The 23,311-nt window shown below is 39.8% G+C and overlaps 1 protein-coding gene across 4 annotated transcripts in view; it reads right to left on the reverse strand.

Annotated features, from left to right (window-relative positions):
* Nucleotides 1–23,311, reverse strand: part of LOC140731478 (arf-GAP with SH3 domain, ANK repeat and PH domain-containing protein 1-like) — a 424,608-nt gene that overhangs the window by 44,472 nt on the left and 356,825 nt on the right. For 2 of the 4 annotated variants that reach the window (XM_073052959.1, XM_073052963.1), the window contains exons 21-25: nt 20,584–20,699; nt 17,097–17,164; nt 14,294–14,401; nt 10,934–11,159; nt 7,427–7,603 (exon numbers count right to left, since the gene is read on the reverse strand). In XM_073052959.1, the coding sequence (XP_072909060.1) occupies nt 7,427–7,603; nt 10,934–11,159; nt 14,294–14,401; nt 17,097–17,164; nt 20,584–20,699 (695 nt within the window). The remainder of the gene's footprint in view (nt 1–7,426; nt 7,604–10,933; nt 11,160–14,293; nt 14,402–17,096; nt 17,165–20,583; nt 20,700–23,311) is intronic. The other 2 variants (XM_073052971.1, XM_073052979.1) reach the window with 2 other exon arrangements.

Consider the following 23,311-nt stretch of genomic DNA (forward strand, 5'->3'; position numbering starts at 1 on the left):
AAAGGCTTTATCACTATAATAGGCTTATATATGGAATAGCATCTGCACTTGCACCCGGACAGAGAGTTATGGACCAGGTGCTGCAAGGCTGCCAGGCACTCAACAGTTACCTAGAAGACATTACTGATACCGTGTGAGGATGATAAGGAACATCTCCAAAATCTCAAGACAGTGTTAAAAAGATTAGAAGATAATGGACTCAGGGCATAATGCAGCAAGCGTGAATTCTTTAAACCAAGTATCACATTCTGTGGTCACACCTTTGACGCACAAGGATTACACAAGAGATTTGAGAAAACTAATTTTCAATTCACAGGAGCGTGTTCCATTAACAGCAGCAGCAAGAAGACAGTAATGAGTAAAAACACAAAATGCTGGCAGAACTCAGCAGGCCAGACAGCATCTATGGGAGGAGGTAGTGACGACCAAATGAACTCTGTTTCTTGGAGGACACAATTACAAAATTGAATTCAATAGATCAACTAATCATGGAAATGCTGATGGATTGTCCCATTTACCCTTTGAAAAGAAAATACTAGAGAATTTTACAAAAGACATATTCTCCCTAATGCAAATTTAAAGTCTCCTTATTACAACAGAGCCAAAAGGAAATCAGAAAGGACCCCCACACTCTCTGAGATCTATGTGGCAACTCAAAATGGCTGGAATGTGCAGCAGAAATTCTAGTTCCATTTTTACCAGCACTAGGATGAACTTGCCCTTGTCAGAGGTTGCCTTATGTGGGGATTCAAAGTCGTCGTACCATCCAGCTTGACAGCGAAAGTGTTGGAGGAGCTACAAGTCAGTTATCAAGGTGTGGGCAAAATGAAAGTGTTGGCTCAAAAGTTTTTCTGGTGGCCTGGGATAGATTACCAGATCAAGCCTCTTACTATGCATTATTAGAAATTTGTTTTCTAAAATTTCTAGAAATTAGTCTAATTTATTACAATTATTAAACACAAAATAATTGACTGTATACAGTCGGCCCTCTTTATCCACGAATTCTGCATGCACGAATTCAACCAACCGCAAATCATGAAAACCCGGAAGTGCTCTTCCAGCAAGTACAGACTTTTTTTTTCTTGTCATTATTCCTTAAACATTGCAGTATAGCAACTATTTTACATAGCATTTACATTGTATTAGGTATTATAAGTAATCTAGAGATGATTTAAAGTATACGGGAGGATGTGCGTGGGTTATCGTGGATCCCGATTGAAAAAAATCGGAAGTTCTCTTACTAAGTAAGTCGGAACAGGTACATCTGGTATTATTTAGCGTCAGTTAGTCAAACGTTTGTCCTAGTATATAGTCTATATTTTACCTTTCTATGCATATAAAAAGCTTAAGAACGTATGTTTCAGCACCAGGCTCAGGAATGGAAGTTCCCGAGTTCGGTCCAGTGACAGACCACTCCCGAGTGCGCTCTCCACCGTGCTGCGTTGATGTGGAGGATCAAAAACCCAAAACCCCAAAACCTAATAATTAAACCACAGCACTGCTTAGTAATAATTGTAGCTTTTATCGGGGCAGAGCTTTTCTCACTTTATCCTTTAAAATTGTTCTGATCATTCACTGACGAAGCCTAATGTTTTTCCAATGACTGATGGCATTTCACCTCTTTCTGATCGCTTTATTATTTCTACTTAATTTTCAGTCGTGATCGTGATTATTTTTGCAAACAGAAACACTGCAGATTCAGTGCTCTGCTGCTGGGTCCTAATGTCCACCGCACTGAACAGGTTACATAAGGTCTGGGGTTCCGCTGGGTCCTAAGGTCCACCGCATTGAGACAGGTTGAATAAGGGACTTGAGCATCCATGTTTTTTTGTATCTGCGAGGGGTCCCGGAACCAATCGCTCGCATATAAGGAGGGCTGACTGTAATTACTCACCCCCTTCAAATCAGTATTTACTAGATGCACCCTCGGTAGCAATTACAGCCCTTGAGTCTGAGTGGATAGGTCTCTATCAGCTCTGAACACCTGGACACTGCAATTTGTCCCTATTCATCTTTACAAAACCGTTTAAGCTCTGTCAGTTTGCATGGGGATCATAAGTGAACAGTTCTTTTCAAGTCCAGTCACAAATACTCAATTTGATTGTGGTCTGGTCTGTGACTTGACCACTCCAGGACATTAACTTTGTTGTTTTTAAGCTACATTAACTGTGTAGTTTTGGCTTTATGCTTGGGGTCATTGTCTTGTTGGAAAACAGATCTTCTCCTAAGTCACAGTTCTCTTGCAGACTGCATCAAGGTTTCCTCCAGGATTTCCCTGTATTTTGCTGCATTCATTTTACCCCCTACCTTCACAAGCTTTCCAAGGCCTGCTGCAGTGAAGCATCCCCACAGCACGAAAGCAGCCACACCATGCTTCACAGTAGGGATGGTGCGTTTTTGATTATGTGCGGTGTTTAGTTTATGCCAAACATAGCGTTCAGTCTGATGGCCAGAAAGCTCAATTTTGGTTTAATCAGATCATAGAATATTCTTCCAGCTTACATCAGAGTCTCCTACATGCCTTTTGGCAAACTCGTGTGAGTTTTTTTTTCAACAGTGGCTTTCTCTTTGCCACTCTCCCATTAAACTGTGACTGGTGAAGCACCCGGGCAACAGTCGTATGCGCAGTCTCTCCCTTCTCAGAAACTGAAGCCTGTAACTCCTCCAGAGTTGTCATAGGTCGCTTGGTGGCCTCCTTCACTAGTCCCCTTCTTGCAGTCACTCAATTTTTGAGGAGAGCCTGCTCTGGGCAGATTTACAGCTGTGCCATATTTTTTCCATTTCTTGATAATTGACTTAACTGCATTCTAGGGGATATTCAGTGCCTTAGAAATTTCCTTGTATCCATCTCCTGGCATATGCTTTTCAATAACCTTTTTGCGGAGTTCTTTTGTCTTCATGATGCAGTTTTTGCCAGGATACGGACTCACCAGCAGTAGGATCTTGCAGATACAGGTGTATTTTACTACAATCAATTGAAACACCTTGCCTACCTACAGGTCTCCAAAAGCAGATCTCCATTTAACTAACTATGTGATTTCTAAAACCAATTGGCTGCACCAGTGATGATTTGGTGTGTCATATTAAGGGGGGGGGGGGGTGTGAATTCTTATGCATGAATTATTTTGTGTTTTATATTTGTCATTAATTTAGATCACTTTGTAGAGATTTGTTTTGACTTTGACATGAGTCTCTTTCTGTTGACCAGTGTCAATAAAGCCAAATTAAATTCATTGTGATTGAATGTTGTAAAACAATAAAACATAAAAGCTTCCAAGGGGAAGGTGGGTGAATATGTTTTGTATGCACTGTATATAGTCAAAGTACATTTATTATCAAAGTAGGTATACTTCATACAACTTTGAGACTTGTCTTCTTACAGACAGCCACAAAACAAACAGACCCAATAGAACCCATTAAAACAGTGTGTTGTGTACATAGAAGTTGAGATGCATTATAGCAAAGCAGGGGGGAGTGTTTCATATTTAATATTTGACTAACATTGGAAATGTTGTATATTGTTTCATTGAACATTCTTTGTTTACATAAAAGTAAAAGTGCATGAATGGCATACATCATTACGCCACCACATAACCTCACTAAAGTGAAAACAAAGTAGATCATGTTTTCTGGGGCTCACATGTTTTTTCTTTCAATTAATTTCTGGAGTCACTAAACACAACAGGAGCTGGCATTTATTGCCTCCTTCTCAGATTGAAGAGGACTGGTTTCACTCCAGTTCAGTGGGGTTGGACGTGCCTGAAAGAAATTTATGTGGGAATTGCAGACTTTTCCCACAGGTAGAGCATGTGGTGCCTAGCAAGATGGGCAGGTGGATGTGCTCCATCTGTTAACACTGGGCCTCTGTGTGCTTGTGATTTAAGTATTTCAATGTTATTGGTGCTATTTTGAAATCACCTTCTGCACCTTGAGCAATTATAGACTAGGGTTCTCAGGAGTCATTTGTTGTTCTTTCCCCCATGGAGGCTTTGACAACATGCACACCTTTGTGATGTGGAGAAACTGGAACACCCGGTTAAAGACCCTTGCAATCACAGGGACAACATGCAAGCTCCCCAGGAGTGACATATGGCTGCTTGAGGGATCTCAAATATATGACCCTTTTTCACTGTTTCCTACTTTACTGAGTTCTGCAGATTTTCAAATTATGTTCTGTACATTCATGCCAATGTTCAGCAGGTCGTCATTATATAGTCAATATTTCATTCTAGTCCAAAAAAACTTAACAGTCTTTAAATACTTCTACAAAGTGAACTTTTCTGCTAGTTTTTGTCCTCTGACACTGAACTGGAGTTAATTTTTCTATTATCCCATCGCTGCTCAGTAACAGATTTATCCTAGAACTTGAAGCAACATGACTGGAGCTCACTTCAACAAAATGGTGTTTGACTCTAAAAGGATTTATATAAAATGCTGAAGGCACCTCTCAAAGTAAATTCTTAATTTCGTCCCTCTTAACTTTGACAACATACGGCAAGATGACCTCCTGAGAAAGAGATCCAAAATTACAGTCAAATCACTCAATCTTCCATCAAAACTTACTCTGATTGTTAAAGTTGATTAAAGATCACCTGGTGGTGCCTGAAATATCACTACCAGTCTTCCTGACTCTTGTTGTTCATGCTACCTTCAAAAACCTTATTCTTGTAATTTGAAAATACAAACATTGCACCTGGTGTAATAAAGCACTGAAGCACGGAAACCGATCGTTTAACCCGCCTAGTCTGCGCTCAACTACTACTCTGCCTGGTACCATTGACCTGTAGCTGGACAATAGCCCTTACATCCCTCCCATCCATGTATCTATCAACATTTCTCTTAAACGTGGAAATCAATCCAGTATCCACCATTCCACTGACAGCTCACTCCACACTCTCACCACTATCTAAGTGAAGTCTGCTAGCATTTACCCTATCTATACCATTGGCCCTCAAACACCGGGCCGCAAAGAATGTGCTACCGGGCTGTGAGGAAACGATATGATTTGGCGATATGAGTCAGCTGCACCTTTCCTCATTCCCTGTCACGCCCACTGTTGAACTTGAATGCACGCGAGCTCATCAGTCGCCTAAACGCAGTGATACCCTCACTCCAGGGATCACTGGTTGGCCTTGCGTGGCTGGCGAGACATGCCGTTGCTACTGGCCTGGAGCGCGGACAGATGGGCGCCGCCTCTAAACCTGCTCACCACACTGAATGTTCGTGGGGAACCCGGTGCTAAAATATTCGCAGACAACCTAATTCAGGCTCAGGGTTTTGTAAGTAGCAGAGCAGCTACCTCGCTGCGATCTACTGAAAGTCATCCCTCCAGCCAAACTTTTGTCGATCGATAGATCCTACCTACCTACAAGGGGGGTGGGCACGTGCCCTGTCGAACTTCTCGCTCGGTCAGTCACCATCTCGGGACTGCGACCACCGCGGCCCCGATACGGGGACCTCTGGCCCTTACCTTGTCCTCTCACTGGTGTGTTACGATGATTTTATATGTTCATATGAGGAAAATATGCACTGTGTGTTTAAGAGCCAAACGTTACTTAAACTGTTATGATGCTATTGACTTATAAGTGAGTTATAATTGACTTATAACTATGTTCATGCGAGGAAAATATGAGCTGTGTGTTCAATATTAAATTCGTTAGATAAACCTTTTTAGAAATGAAATTGAGTGTATTAGGCATTTATAAGTGACTTATAACCTATATTCCGGCCGATATAAACACCCACACCGTCCTCCGCCCCCCCCCCCCCCAAGTCCGCAAGAGTATTATCAATATTAAACTGGTCCGCAGTGCAAAAAAGGTTGGTGACCCCTGATCATTTTCGTCTACCCCTATCAAATTCCCTTTTTCTTCTTGCTCTCAGGAAGCCACCTGTAACAGCACAGTGGCTGATTAACCTGTAACTACTGATTTATCTTCTAGCTACTTAATAAAGCCTTTCCATTATTCAGTGGACCGCAATGGAAAACTTTCTAGCTGTTTGGTACAGGGTGACCACCATCAAAGAGGCTCAACCTGCCAAGTTATTCCATTTTCCACCGTAATTATTCATTCACTTCACCATTACTCGTTATAAAGAGTCCACCATTAAAATGACACACTTCAACTCACCAAAGCTTCTCCGGTAGCCTCAGCCATATCTTAGAAGGGTAAGACACACAGCAGCATCAACCCAAAATATCACTGAACCTTGATGTCAATTTTGGATGTCACTGGAGACTGCAGGTCAAGAGTATATGTCCACAAGAACCTTAATGGTTCAAAAAAGCAAATCACTGCTTCCCTTTGAAGGCAATAAGGAATGGACAACAAATATGGATTTTGCCAATCACATATGGTGGTGGCATCCGTCGGTCTCGAGAGACCATGGATCTGTGTCTGGAGTTTCCAGGGCGTAGGCCTGGGCAGGATTGTATGGGAGACCGGCAGTTGCCCAAGCTGCAGGCCTTCCCCTCTCCACGCCACCGATGTTGTCCAAGGGAAGGGCACTAGGACCCAAGCAACTTGGGACCGGTGACGTCGCAGAGCAATGTGTTGTTAAGTGCCTTGCTCAAGGACGCAAACACGCTGCCTCAGCTGAGGCTCGAACCAGTGACCTTCAGGTTACCAGTCTGATGCCTTGCCCACTAGGCCACGTGCCAACACCCAATCACATGTATTAAAGGATTAAAATAATGCACTTTGCTTTTGCTAAATGGTTTATGAGAAACATTAGCCAATATGCTCAAAAGGTCCACCCTCCACCATCAAATTTCTGAACAGTCCATGAAATCCTGTACACCACCTCATTATTTTGCTATCTTTTTGGATTGCTTATTTATTTTTTTATATTCCTTATTGTACCATGTAATATTTTTACGTATTGCACTGTACTGTTGCCACCAAGCAACAAATTTCACAATCTACCGTATGTCAGTGATAATAAACCAAGTTCTGATTCTGATATGTACTAAAAGCCTGTTAGTTTATAAGGCTTTTTACTGCTTTTCCAGTGGTTATTTTATTGAAGTCAATGAGTCTCTGATTGCCTCAAGTATTTTAAAAGGCAATACTTAAGAAAAAACACAGACAACAATCACGGATATTACAGACAACGATGAGGGGTGATGATGATAGGGAGCATACAGAATGCAAAATTACACAATGAGCAACTGAACAATAACCTTTAGTCTGAAATAGAGAAATACAAGTGTTTTAGTTTCTTAAAAGTGTTAATGAATTCAGATGATTTGGCTTCCTCGTACTAATAATTGCAAATTACATTTAAATATTGAAATGTAATGACTGAGGAACAATGAACTTTTCCCCGATTCCCCCTTCAATATCACTTCCAATCTTGTTGAACAATAATACAATTTTCTGTTTCCTACAATAACTTAAACTAATTTAAAACAAGAAAAACTCACCCCAAGGAATCAGACCTTTATTCTGGGGACCATGAGGTAGCGGGCTTGGTGGGTCAGATAAGGTTCGTTTGTGTCCGGGGGGTGGGGGCGGTGGCCTCTTCTTTGACAGAGTGGAGCTGCCGGTTGTGATCTGGGGACCTAGAGGAAGGACTGAAGGAGGGACTGGGCCATGAGGAGCTGGAGAAGCACAAAAACATAACCGACTACTACACAGTATGCTCAGAGTAGTTATGAATGCAAGCAATAACGATGCAATGGAGGATCAAACACAAATGTAAAAAACAGTTTATCTGTGATTAAAACATGGACAGAAAACACAGTGATCATATAATTATATTTGCAAAACATACCTACCATTTCAAATTTTACTGCTAAAAATTAAAGTTTCAAAATTTGTATTTCTCAGGAAAAGAAGAAATGTACACGGATAAGACTCCGTCAAGAACGTTAAATTAGGCTGCAAAATTAGTATGTAATGATTTTCTTTCCACAATTTCCATTTTAGCAATTGGAGGCTTTGCTACATGATCTTGCCAGTGAACCCACCCCCCCCCCCAACTCATGCCTACTAACAGTTTAAAACATGCATTTTCACCATGTATGATATAAATCTGAGTGGTGTATGAGAAATGGCAGCAATGTTTTCATACATTCGAGCCACAGTGCAAAGTTTAGCCTCTGCTCCTTTGTTGCCACTTAGTTTGTTACTAAGGTTCAGCTGTACAATAATTAGAAATACACAATACATTTGGCTGTTCTGGTGCACATAAAATAACCCTAGGCTTCCTCAACAAACCTGTAAATAGATGTTTGTCTGCAGCACTCTCACCATCTGAAACAGATGACAGAGTGCCTAACTACATACAAAGTTTTCTGTACATGACATGCAAGTGTTGTTGCTATATTAGGTCACTGGCTGGCTGTGAAGTGATTTGGTATATGCTGCGTATAATCAAGAATGGTTATTAAATGTACAATTATTTTTTTCTAATCCATCGAAATGAGGGGCACATTTCTATCGTTCTACACTCCCAGCAAGAAACAACAAACAGTACAGAGAAAGTTCAGCAGAATTGATTTTTCCATCTGTGCCCCGAGTAAGTGTGACTCTCTGCTGAGAATACAGAATCATATAAAGGTCACATATTGAAGAGATTTTATGTGAAACTACTTTCATACGGTTTCAGCAGTTATATTACATGCATGACCAGAAGTGTAAAAGCCTACAAATGCATTGAAAAATGCTGATAAAGGGTCTCAACCTGAAATGTCAACTGTATATTCCTCTCCCAAGATGTTGCCTGAACTTCTGACTTCCTCCAACATTTTGTGTATGTTACGCAGGATTTTTCAGCATCTGGAATCTCGTGTTTGGGGCCAAATTATTTCAGTAGAATGAACAATACTGTAGAAACTGCTATTTAAATGGCATTCAGTTGAAAAGTTCATTCAAGATAGGACAAATATTTTGACTGTTTTAGTTTAACCTTTTTTCCAAAATCTATAGCAATTTTACAATCTACGCCATTTTGTTGCTGGTGTGCTCAAAAGGCATTTGTGCACAAGAGAAGCAACTTCATTAGCTTCAATGGCTTCTCCACAGAAACTATCAAATGGCAAAATGGTTAAGGCTCCTTCTTTTCCTATCCATACAACTCACAATTAACATATGGAAATTTTTCAAATTAGAAACTTATTTTTTCTCCGAACTAAATACCTGAGTAAAACCTTAATTACTAGCCATGTTCATAAAGGTATAAAATACATTTACATAGGAAGGAATAAACAGTTGACATTTCATTTCCCTCCATCGATGCTGCCTAATCTGCTGAGTTCCTCTAGCATTTTGTGTTTGTTCCTGTGAATTTCCAGCATCTGCAGACCTTCTTGTGCTTACATAGCACCTTTCACATCTCTTTAAAACTAACTAAGCACTTTTGGAAGAATGCTTATCTTCTAATGCAAGAAATAGAAGAGGCAATCTGCACTTACAAAAGCTACTGATAATGAACAGAGGACGGATAAAGCCTTGATTTTTGTCTCAAGTTCTGCAGTGGAAGTCAAACTTACAAATTGCTATCTTAGAAGCACAGATGCTATCAGAGGTATGTCTAACACTTCAGATAAAAACAAATGATAATTTAAATTAACTTCATTCTAACTGTGATTATTACTCATTGTTTCTTTCATAGTGTTTTAGCTTGTTGGCAAATAACCTAATGCTCTTTCTTATTCAATTGATACTGACAATGAGAGAGGTTGTTAAACATACTGAAATGTGGTGGAAGAAATGAGGGCATTTAAAGGCATGCTACAGGCATGATTCTGAAAAAATCATCATCAGCCTGCCATCTGGTTTTTGAAATGTCACATTGAAGGAATATTGTATACTGAGATAGCATTATTATCGTCTGTAACTAATTCCTTCCTAAATGTCAATAACTCTGATCTGAAGATACATTCAACTCATATTTTATATAAGATAGATAGATAGATAGATAGATACTTTATTCATCCCCATGGGGAAATAAAGCAAACCTCATGCGGTGTCACACTCCATGATAACAAATATTTACCATGTTTGTTTGATTTTTTTCTTTTCAATATTTTAAGAAAAGTTTTTAAAAAGGACTTTAACATTTTTGTTAAAATAAAGAAATGTGAGAGTTTTTGATTGGAAAGTTTGAAGCTCAGGTCAGTAGAATGAGTGATGCAGAAACGCATGCTCATAGATCAATGGATAATGATCATGGCTTTGATCAGGCAAAAAATCTAATTAATACATGGAAGGAGGTTCTTTTATTTATTGGAGTTAACCCTCTCTGTGTTTATAAGTAAAATTGAAAAACAATAGTTCAAAACATTTTAATTTTTAAATTGATCTTCAAGATGCCAGATAATCCAACATAAGGTTTTGAGCATCGTGCCTGCAAAGTGGCCGAGAGATTAAATCACCTTCACTTCAGTCTTAGTTATTTTCTCAACATTTTAAAAATCCGTTACCACTGGCCATTGTTATTAACATTTATTAGAAAAGTTCGCATTTTATGATCATTTAATATGAACTACCAAACTTTATTCTGACAATACAGCAGCAAAACTTGTACAGCTTTCCTGGACAAACTCAAGGACAAGTAACGTGTTTTATTATTTTATCATGTTCAATGAGTCATTTTTGGAGGAATAAAAATGATCAATGTTTAAACAATCAGCATTTCCAACTTGAATCATACAATGCTATACATTTAGGCAAAAATTAGTGATGAATTCAGCCACTGAGAAGTGTTTCAATCTTTTGTGTTAAGCAGCAAGGAGAGAAATTGTAAACAAAATTTAATAAAAATATAGCAAAGTATTCATTATTATGGTGAAAATAACATCATAAAAAATGACTCAGCTGTGTTTTTTAAATAAGATTTACTAACTTGCAATTAGCAATTAAACATGGAAGTCATTATTCATAGATCATGATATTACAGAAGATCTCTCTTTCATAAAGACACCAACCTTTACTTGGATTTCTAGGAGGCAGAGGAGGGGCATCAGTGGCCGGTGATGTTGGAGAATCAGTACTACTTCCGTACATTTGATTACTAAATACTCCATAGGATAGGCGCTGCTTTTCTCGCGCTATGCCAAGCCCCGGAATCATTAGTTTATCTTGAGGCGAGATACTGGAAGAATGGCAGAAACTCTGAGGCCTTGGGGAACGCTCTTTTTTAATTGGGCTGGTCTAATGAAAGAAAAAAAAGTTATTCAATCTAACTGTAAATCTAGGATTCATAAGACAATAAGAGGGTCGTAAATTTAGTTGGCTCCATCATGGGTACTGGCCTACAAAGTACCCAGGACATCTCCAAGGAGCAGTGTCTCAGAAAGGCAGTGTCCATTATTAAGGACCCCCAGCACCCAGGGCATGCCCTTTTCTCACTGTTACCATCAGGTAGGAGGTACAGAAGCCTGAAGGCACACACTCAGCGATTCAGCAACAGCTTCTTCCCCTCTGTTATCCGAGTCATACAACATAGAACAATACAGCACAGTACAGGCCCTTCAGCCCACAATGCTGTGCCGACCCTTAACCCCTGCCTCCCTAATAACCCTCCTGTCTAGTAGTCTCTTAAACTTCACTAGTGTATCTGCCTCCACCACTGACTCAGGCAGCGCATTCCATGTCCCAACTACTCTCCGAGTAAAAAACCTTCCTCTAATATCCCCCTTGAACTTTCCTCCCCTTACCTTAAAGCCATGTCCTCTTGTATTGAGCAGTGGTGCCCTGGGGAAGAGGTGCTGGCTGTTCCTCTTAATATCTTGTATATTCCTAAATGGACATTGAACCCATGAACACTACCTCACTTTATAAATATATATTATTTCTGTTTTTGCAAGGTTTTTAATCTATTCAATACATGTATACTGTAATTGATTTATTATTTTCTTTTTTCTTCTATATTATGTATTGCATTGAACTGCTGCTGCTAAGTTAACAAATATCACAACATACGCCAGTGATTATAAACCTGATTCTGATTGTGACATAGGAGCAGAAAGTAGGCCATTCAGCCCATGAAGTCTGCTCACCACGGCTGACTTATTACTCCACACAACTCCATTCTCCTCGTAACCTTTGATACCCTTTCTAATCAAGAATCTATCAACCTTTCTTGTAAATTTATCCAATCACCTGGCCTTCACAGCCATATGTGGCAATGAATTCCAGATTCCCCACCCTTTGGCTAAAGAAATTCCTCCTCATCTTTGTTCTAAAGGGACATCCTTCTATTCTGAGGTTGTGCCCTTTGGTCTTAAACTCCTCCACTATAAGAAACATCCTCTCCGCATCCACTCTATCTTGGCTTTTCATAATCCAATAGGTTTCAATGAGATCACCCCCTTCTAAACTCCAGCAAGTATAGGCCAAGAGCTATCAAATGCTCCTCATACATAACCTTATCATTTCTAAGACCATGCTCGTGAATCTCATCTGGGCCTTCTCAAATATCAGCACTGAGACAGGCCTGTCATGCATGCCAAGCACGGAATCCCACAGACTAGCAGAGATCTTGGTGACTCAATTGCTTTTTAAACGTCTGAGACTATCTACCTCCGCCACACACTCAGGTTCCAACCACCCTCAAAGTCTGAAAAAACTTTCAAGACCTCTTACTACTTACCCTAAACTTAAACTTATGCTCTCTAGTTTTAATATCACTGCTAAGGGAAATATTTCCTTCTCTTCACCCTATCTATACTTTTGCTAATTTTGTGTACCAAATTTATCCAGTCTATCCTTACTGTGAGCAAGCTACGCTGGCACTGGAATGTGTGGCAACACTTGTGGGCTGACCCCAGCACACCTAGTGGTTAACTCAAATGATACATTTCACTTTATATGTTGATGATTGTTTTAAGCGTACACGTGACAAATACACTTGAACCTTGAAATGCTCCATCCCAGGTAACATCCTGGTGAATTTCCTCTTTGCCCTCACTTCCTCCCCTATAATGGGGCAACCAATACTGTATAGTATACCAAATGTGACCTAAACAATATTCTAATAAGTTGCATCATAACCTCCCTCCTCTTATATTCTATGCCCCAGCTGATGAAGGCCAATATTCCATATACTGTACCTCCATCACTTTAAGGGATTCTTGGACTTGTTCCTCATTACTCCTCAGGGTCCTACCATTCTCTGTGTTTGCTTGGCCTTTGTCATTGCTCTACCCATCCTGTAGCCTGATCAATTACATCCTGTAGCCTAAGACTATCCTCAATATCAACACCACCAACTTTCATTACCACTTTAGTAATCCAGCTGTCATAACAACCGCAACAATAGTTACCCAGGCATGAAATGCCTGCCATTGCCAATTCTGGTCTCTCTCAAATGGGAACAATCTTTCATACATCATTCCTATCAAACACTCCATCAGACCACCCCTCAGTCTTCCCTTTTTCTGGAGTAAATATAAAGCAGCCCTCTGTATATGGATAATCTCAGAGGTGATGCCATTGCAACAAATCTTTGCCATGCCTTCTGCACTGCCTCTACACCTAATAATGTTCAGACCAGAAATGTTCACTGTCTTCCAGGAATAGTTCAACCAAAAGTTTAACAACTTTTTTGTCACTATCCTTCTAGAAATTTTAAAATGAAGTATGCTGCATGACATTTACATTATACATCGTCTTTGGGTAATCTTTGACAGTGAGATTCAGAGAGCTTTCCATGGACATATCTGTGGCAGGGCTGATCATCATCTACACAACTGTGCTTTCTAGCATTTAACAATAAACTCTGGAATACATGCTCAGCAGCTATATCTGGGTGTAAAGCACCCAAGATAAATCCTGCCCAACTTGTCCATTTATTACTTTACAGGGAAAGAAGGTTCCTAATTCTGCCTCTACTATCTATTCGGTATTCATAACCCGATTTTCTTTTCTGGGGTAAGCATATTAAAGCACCTGCCCCTCTGAGTGTTTATTTAGCTATCAAATTGAGTGAGGTGGGGCAGACGGTTTACAGCCCCAGATGAAATTATCCAATTCACTATGTCAAACTATGAGGTCTCATTTAACATAAGCTATTCAGATTCTGTAGCTGTTCTGTATCAAATTTCAAATTTAGCCTTTACATCAGGATTAAACATCACATTGAGCAATTCTTCAGTACACTTGCAAAAGACAATTCCTGTGAAAAAAACTTTTAGATGATTTTTTCTGTCTCTCTTTCAAACTTACTCGCTTCACAAACTGTTTTTAACCATGAGAGCTACAGCTCAATAGATAATATGCCACATTGGCTGAGATTGATCGACTGCACGGAGATAACTTGTATCTGTTACACATTCTATTCTCACCTTTTCATCCAAATCATCATCACTTTCATCAATCTCTTCTTGCCGCAACTGCCATTCATATTCTACATGCACATGAGGGTTAACTTTTCCTAAAGCAGCTTGACTGATCTGAAATCAATATAAAGTATAAAACATCAATATTTGCATACTCAATAATGTAATTATTTTTGATGATGGGAATATGTACATTTCAAATTTTAAATAGCCACATGCCTTCCAAGAAACTGCAAGGTTATTTCAAGAATAGGATGGTCCCATTCTTTTTAAGGATTCAATTTTCTTCACCTGGTGGTCACAATAAACCTGAATTAAGATTAACATTAATGAACTAATTAGGCTTCATAGTGTTTTCAACATGAAGCTGTTTTGGAAATCAGTGGTATAATTTACAAATAAATTGAATTCTCTAAATTTTAATTGATAATACATTAAAACTACTTTGAGAGAGAAAATAATGATTTAAAGTTGGCAATGCTGTTCCAACAAGTCAATAAAAAAACGGTCTTAAGTCCTGGATCAACATAATGGGGTTTGATATGTTTGCACTCTTTGGTCGACAATGTAGCCAACACACAAAATATTTGTCTTTTGCAAAGCTATCTCCGTTTGTTATGCTAAAAAAAGAATTCTTGCCTTTATATCAAATAGACTAGATTACTGCAATTCAATTTTTACTGGCCATGCAAAGCAAGCTATTGACACACTTCTATTCATTCAATACACTTGCAAAACTTTTAACTAAAACCAGAAATGAGGGAGCATTACTCCCATCCTAACTACTCTGCATTGGCTTTCTATATCTTAAATTTTTTTAAATTTAAATTTTTTCTTATTTGTTTTTAAGATTGTTAATGTCTGGGTCGCTGCCCTCGGAGGGGCCACTGGTTCAGGGCCATTGCCCTCTGAGGGGCTACTGGTTCGGGTTGCTGCCCTCAGTGGGGCCAATGGGTTCCAATGCTTTTGGAGATGTTATCAAAATTCTGAGATTTGAAGTTTGAACAAACTAGTTCATATTGGCTTCTTTCAGTTCTATGTTATCTTTCCTGTTCTCGCTCATTCTTTCTTGTTGCTGATTGGTGGGCTGGTGGTTTGGGGTTTGATGGTTTGAAGGTGATGTTTTGCCATGTGGGTGATCGGTTAGTTTTTGTGTGAGGGAGGGGTTGGGAGGGTTTGCAAGTTTTTGTTTCTGCATTTTGTGCGGGGGGGGGGGCGATGTCTTTCTTTCAATGACTTCTATGGTTTCCTGTATTTTATGGCTATCTGGAGAAGACAAATCTCAGAGCTGTATTCTGCATAATTTGATAATAAAATGAACCTTTGAGAAAATCACAGAACCACTTTTATTTTCAAACTCTCAAGTCTTATTTCGGTCTCTTAAATTTAAACAATCTCCCTTAAAAGATAACCAGCTAATCAGGTTTTATGAACTATGCTCTGAAACTGTGGAATTCAATACCTAAACTATTAGGGATGCTGACTCAGTTGACACTTTAAAACAGCTCAAGGCCTACTTACCTACCCTTACTTTTAACTAAAATCTTTTTGTCTTTTATTTCCATGTTTATTTTTAAGTTTGAATTTATCCCATTGTAAAGCCCTTTGAACTATAGCGTCTGCATGAAAAGTGCTCTATGAACAAGTTATTATCATTATTATTAATGATTATGCATGGCAAGATGACAAAACTGATAGTGGACTGAATTCTATGGAGTAGACATCAGAATGAATGCTATTCCTCCGTCTCTGCATCTGCTCTCAGGATGAGGCTTTTCTTTCCAGAACAAAGAAAGCTTCCCTTTCTCCATCATCATTGCTGCCCTCAACCCCATCTCTTCCAATTTGCGCATGTCTGCCCTCACCCCATCTACCCACCACCCAACCAGGGATCAGGCTCCTTGTCCTCATCTACCATCCCACCAGCCTTCATGTCCAGCACATTAATTTCCCATAATTTCCATCACCAAGCACATCTTTCCCTCCCCCACACTTACTGCATTCCGCAGGGATCACTCCCTATGCAACTCCCTTGTCTATTCATCCCTCCCCATTAATTTGCCTCCTGGCACTTATCCTTGCAAGCTCCTACACCTTCTTCCTCACTATCGTTCAGGGTCCCAAACAATCCTTCCAGGTGAGGCAACACTTCACCTGATACTGTGTTCAGTACTCCCCATATGACCTCTTTTTATCAGTGAGACCCAACATAGATTGTGAAACCACTTCAACAAACACCTAGGCTCCATCTGCCAGAAAAAGCAGGATCTTCGGGATACCAACCATTTTAATTCCACTTCATATCTATCCATGGCCTCCTCTACTGTCATGATGAGGCCACATTCAGGTTGAGGAGCAAAACCTTATATTCTGTCTTCAACCTGATGATATGAACATGAAATTCCGATAATCCCTCACCCTTTCAATTTCCCATCCCCTTTTCCCTCTCTCACCTTTTCTCCTTGCCTGCCCATTTCCCTCTTTGTCTTTCTTCCATGGCCTTCTGTCCTCTCCTATTAGATTCCTCATTCTCCAGCCCTGTACCTCTTTCACCAATCAACTTCCCCGCTCTTCTCTTCCCCTCTCCCGGTTTCACCTATCACTTCGTGTTTCTTCCTCCCCTCCCTCCACCTTCTAACTCTGACCCCTCATCTTTTCTCCCCAATCCTGCTGAACGTTCTCAGCCTGAAATCTCCACTGTACTCTTTTCCATTCATGCTGTGTTCCTATAGCATTTTGCATGTGTTGCTTGGATTTCCAGCCATCTGTAGATTTTCTCTTGTTTGCAATTAATTGAACCGTTTCTTACCAGTTCTTCACACTGTGCACGCTTCAATCTTCTTGCTATATCAAGAGATGTCTCACCACTCTGGTTTACTGTTATAAAAATATAATAAGTAAAAAAAAAAAAATTAAAAATCACAACAGCCCAAACTTTAGTTTTTCACAACAAAGATTAATTTCCAGATATATTTTTTTCATAACAATACTGCATTTTAGAACAGCAGTTTAATTTCTATGGTACTGATAAAAAGAATATAATTGTACTGCAAAAATTAATTGGTGACTATTGTGTTTATTTTTTTCCCCTTGAATTCAGATTGCGCACAACTTCTGGTCATTTCTCTAGCCTACATAACTTGACTGACACGTTGTTTGCTGGGTGAGAATCATATGAACACAAGTCAATTGAGAAGTTAGTTTATTTCAGTTTATACACGTTACACTGAAAAGTCTAAAATAAATGTGCACTTTCTTTCATGCAAGAATCATTTCCTCAAGTACTTATCTCTCTAGCTAATATATTGTTGTTCTACTACTTTCATGCAAATATTCTTTTTAAAATCTCTTTATTATTAAAAAAAATTGCACAGGATTTTGATATTCCTCCTTCATAAGTGGTTTCCTCAACTGCATCACAAAACCCATCTGTACACTGTCCATTCCCCGCCCATCATTTGATCTTCCTATTCCTTCAATTCTTCACAATAACCTGAACTAGTTGTGTTGCTAACCCAAACTGCCTGCTTTCAGTTGACTAAGTTGGGAAACTCATCTTTGCATTAAAACAACCTATCAGTTTTCAAGGGATATCTTAATCACAAGAAATTCTGCAAATGCTGTAAATCCAAAGTAACACATAAGAAGTGCTGGAGGAAGTCAGCACATCAGGCTGCATCTGTGGAGAGGAATAAATGAGAGACTGATGAAATGTCTTGGCTCAAAATGGCAACTCTTTATTCCTCTCAATAGATGCAGCCTGACCCGGTGAATTCTGCCTGCATTTTGTGTGTGTTGCTTAAGGAATATCTTCAAACCTTTATTTGTTGCTTGCTATTCGATATTATCCTAAGTTCATGAAAATAAAAGGAAAAATTATAGCCAGAATACTTTCACTTTGAGTGCTTAAAGCCTATGTGTTGTTGATTAAACTCCCAAAACAACCATAGAGACAGACCCATCCTGATTAAATGATAGTTTTAGTTATAGCTTAGTGTTCTTTATTTCAAAGGAGCCTTTTGTACTGGAGGAGTGTAGCCTTAGAGAGGAGAGTTCCTCCAGCATTTTGTATGTTTCGACATAAAAAGATTAAAGGAACAATGCTTATATGAGTCCTGCTGCTCTTTCATGGCATATAGACGGACAGATCTACATACATTAATCTAAAGGGAAGAGAGTTAAAAAAAACAAGGTAAAATAATAAAATAAACATAAGCATGTGTGGAACATACCCAATTTTAATTCTGACAAATTGGGTACTGCTGGGTTTGAATATCTGCCAATTAAACAATAATCCATACCTGAACTTGCAATTTGTTTAAAAACTTGCCTATATTAGTTGATCAATGCTAATTACAGTACGTCTCTTCAAATCTCTCTTTGCAAAATAGATTAATTAAATAAGATTAAAATCATAGTTCATTTAATTAAGTGGTAAAACATATGGGGTATGAATAAAATGGGATTATCAGGAGAGAAGTCAGCCTGATTTATTTTGTATCCTCATTTATACAGTGCTTATAAAAACTATTCACCTTCCCTGGAAGTTTTCATGTTTCATTGTTTTACAACATTGAATCACGATGGATATAATTTGGCTTTTTTTGACAGTGCTCAACAGAAAAAGGCACTTCTGTATCAAAGTGTAAACAGACCTCTACAAAGTGATCTAAATTAATTATAAATTAAAACACAAAATAACTGATTGCATAAGTATTCACCCCCTTCAAGTCAGCATCTAGTAATTGCACTTCTGGCAGCAATTATAGCCTTGAGTGTGTGGATGGGTCTGCATCAGCTTTGCACATCTGGAGATTGCAATTTTCCCCCATTCTTCTTTACAAAATTACTTAAGCTCTGTCAGATTGCATGGGGATCGTCCAGCCACAAATTCCCAATTGGATTGAGGTCTGGACTCTGACTTGGCCACTCCAGGACCTTAGCTTTGTTGTTTTTAAGCCATTCCTGTGTAACTTTGGCTTCATGCTTGGGGTCATTGTCTTACTGGAAAACAAATCTTCTCCCAAGTCACAGTTCTCTTGCAGACTGCATCAGGTTTTCCCTGTATTTTGCTGCATTCATTTTACCCTCTACCTTCACAAGCCTTCCATAGCCTTCTGCAGTGAATCACCCTCAAAGCATGATGCAGCCACTACCATGCTTCATGGTAGGAATGTTGTGTTTTTGTTGATGGGCAGTGTTTGGCTTATGCCAAATGTAGTTTTTAGTCTGATGGCCAAAAAGCTCAATTTTAGTTTCATCAGACCACAGAACCTTCTTCCAGCTGACTTCAGTCTCCCACTTGCCTTCTGGCAAACTCTAGCTGAGATTTCATGTGAGTTTTTTTCAACTGCAGCTTTCTCTTTGCCACTCTCCCATAAAGCTGTGACTGGTGAATCACCTGAGCAACAGTTGTTGTATGCGCAGTCTCTTCCATCTCAGCCACTGAAGCTTCCAACTCCTCCAGAGTTGTCATAGGTCTCTCGGTGACCTCTCTCACTAGTCCCCTTCTTGAATGGCACTCAGTTTTTGAGGAAGGCCTGCACTAGGCAAATTTACAGTTGTGCCAAATTCTTTCCATTTCTTGGTGACTGACTTAACTGTACTTCAAGGGATATTCAGTGACTTGGAAATTTTCTTGTAGCTATCTCTTGACCTATGCTTTACGATAACCTTTTTGCAGAATTGCTTGGAGTGTTCTTGTCTTCATGGTGTAGTTTTTGCCAGGATACTGACTCACCAGCAGTTGGATTTTCCAGATACAGGTGTATTTTTACTACAATCAATTGAAACACCCTGACTACACACCTGTTTATATACAGCTAGGACACCTTAACTAATTATGTGACTCCTAAAACTAATTAGCTGCACTAGTGATGATTTGGTGTGTCATATTAAAGAGGGTGAATACTTATGCAAACAATTATTTTGTGTTTTATATTTGTAATTAATTTAGATCACTTTGTAGAGATCTGTTTTTATTTTGACATGAAAGAGTCTTTTTCTGTTGATTAGTGTCAAAAGAAGCCAAATTAAATCCACTGTGATTCGATGTTATAAAACATGAAAACTTCCAAGAGGGTGAATATCTTTTATAGTCGATGTATTTCAGATATTTCCTTTTATATTTCACTAATAGTATCACAATAACAATGTTACTACAGACTACCTTTAACTCTGCAGAATGAAGATGAATACTGAATGGTGATGTTAAAAAAGAATCAGTTCCTGGTGACTGCTGATAATGAAAGCGTTTAAAAATAAGGCTGTTTCTAATTCACTCTCAGCATACTCACCTACATTTAAGCTTGGCTTGCCTCGAAGAAGCAATTTTAAACATTCCACTTTATCCAACATGCAACAGTAATGTATAGCGGTGTTTCCTTTAGTGGTCTGTTTGTCCAGATTGCCACTGTATATACAAAAATGTAAATTATTTTTGTTGACCTAAATAGGCACGAACTATACTAAAACATTACAGATTATTAATTTACCCACTTTATTACCATACTGTATACATCGAGATGGAGGGGTGGTTGCAATTGATTCTTTTTCCTATTTTGTTAAACTCTTCCGATAAGGTGCTGGCATTTGATCATAGCAGCTTCTACTGGCTCAACCAAAGCTGTTATTGCCTTTTTTAAATGTATATGATCACATATACATTTCTATGATCACATGACCCTGCTGGACACCAAGAACTTAAAATACTGCAGATCTACTCCCATCAGTGAGTTTCTCGTTGGTGCAGAAACTGGAGGAGCTAGACTTGGTGCCGACTGTGATTCTGCCTGCACCAGAGAGAAGTCGATATACGAAGGAGGTGTGCAGTCTAACAGTGAGTGATCACCTTAATTCCTTTTCTTATGATCACAAAACCCCTTTGGACATTGTTAATGTGGAATTCTGCAAGTCCAATTCACAGTCAGCAGGGGAGCTGTGCGTCTTCATTTGTAGTGAGGTCTAGGCTTCAAGCCGTGGTGTTTTCTGTTTACAGCCAACCAGGAGCGAGGCTCCAGAGTTGGAACACTCCACCAGAGGTGGTGTGACATGTATCCAAGCAGGAGCCAAAGCTGCTCCCTGGTTTTCGTTCAGCAGAAGACAAGCCGTTCAAGTGCAGATTTCTGAAACATTCATGGACTATATTTTGTAGTGTGACTGCATTTTACTGTTATCTTATATGTGCTACACGTGCTTTGTGCTCTGTGTGTCTATTTGTATCTTGGCCCTGAAGTGACACTGTTTGGTTTGAATGTATTCATGGGTATTCATGTATGATTGAATGACAATTAAACTTGAACTATGAACTAAAGTACTCCTCCTCTTCACGTCCATCTTCCCCTGTTGAGTGGATGACCATCATATGATCCATTATTGAACAAGATTCTGAACGTTGTTTTATACCTAGCCATCTAATCTCTCCTCCCAGTGTAGAGTACCCTCCTGCTTCAAAACATCCACTATTGTCCCTGTATCAAAAAAGACCAAGGTAACATGTCGGAACAACTGGCATCCTGTCACACTCACCTCAGTAATAAGCAAATGGTTTGAGATGCTGGTCAGGACCACATCTGCAGCATGCTACCACCCACACTGGAACCCCTACAATTCACCTACTGACACAACCGATTGACAGATGGCGCAATAGCCACAGCTCTACACACAGTTCTTACACACTTGGAGAAGAAGGATGCTAAGTGAGAATGCTGTTCTTGGACTACAGTTCAGCATTCAACACCATAATTCCCTCCAGGCTTGACAAGAAGCTCAGAGACCTTGGCCTTCACCCTGCCTCATGCAGCTGGATCCTGGAATTCCTGTCAGATCACATAAGGTGGTAAGGGTGGGCTCCCTCACTTCTGACCCTCAACACAGGAGTAGAAGGCGGCAGAATCATGAGAGAGGTGAGAGGCAGCTGGAAGAGGAGGTAGAGTGAAAGTGGGATAGGGGAAGGGAGAGGGAGGGAATTACCGGAAGTTGGAGAATTCGATGTTCCTCCCCACAGATCTCCCACCTGGTACTTATCCCTGCAAGTGTAAGTGCTACACCTGCTCTCTTACCACCATTCAGGGCCCCAAACAGTCCTTCCAGGTGAGGCAACACTTCACTTGTGAGTCTGTTGGGGTCATCTATTGCATCCGGTGCTTCCGGTGCGGCCTCCTCTACATCGGCGAGACCCGACGCAGATTGGGGGACCACTTCGTCAAGCACCTCCGCTCCGTCCGCCAGAACAGACAGGATCTCCCGGTTGCCACCCACTTCAACTCTCCTTCACATTCCCATTCGGATATGTCCATACATGGCCTCCTCTACTGCCATGATGAGGCCAAACTCAGGTTGGAGGAGCAACACCTCATATACCGTCTGGGTAGTCTCCAGCCCCTTGGCATGAACATTGAATTTTCCAACATCCAGTAATTCCCTCCCTCCCCCTTCCACCATCCCACTTTCACTCTGCCTCCTCTTTTAGCTGCCTATCACCTCTCTCATGATTCTGCCTTCTTCTACTACCCACAGTGCTTTCCCCTTCTTCGCCTTTCCTGCCTATCCCCTCCCTGCTTCCCCTCCCCCACCCCTTGATCTTTCCTCTGATTGATTTTTCACCTGGCACCTTCCACCCTTCCCCCACCTTCTTTATAGGGCCCCTGCCCCCTCCTTCTTCAGTGCTGATGAAGGGTCTCGGCCTGAAATATGGTCACGTGGAGAACGTACAAGCTGCTTATGCTTCCTTTAATGTAAATTCAGTAGACTCCAGTTAATTAGGACACTTTGGGTCGAGTACATTTAAGTGGTTTCTCCAATTAGCTGCTGTTTCATGGAAACAGATAAAGGTATAAAAAAGGACAAACTACTGATTAACAGAACAACAAATTATTTAAATGAAATGTTAAACAAATTAGAACACTACCAATACTACTACAATATTATAAAACTTTGTATTAGTTCCTATTAGTTATCGATGGAGGAATTCATCCAGTGTATGCTGCCATATTCTTTTGATTGACTGTAAATTAACAAAGTCAG

The sequence above is a fragment of the Hemitrygon akajei genome, chromosome 1, assembly GCF_048418815.1.
Source record: "Hemitrygon akajei chromosome 1, sHemAka1.3, whole genome shotgun sequence".
Lineage (NCBI taxonomy): Eukaryota > Metazoa > Chordata > Chondrichthyes > Myliobatiformes > Dasyatidae > Hemitrygon > Hemitrygon akajei.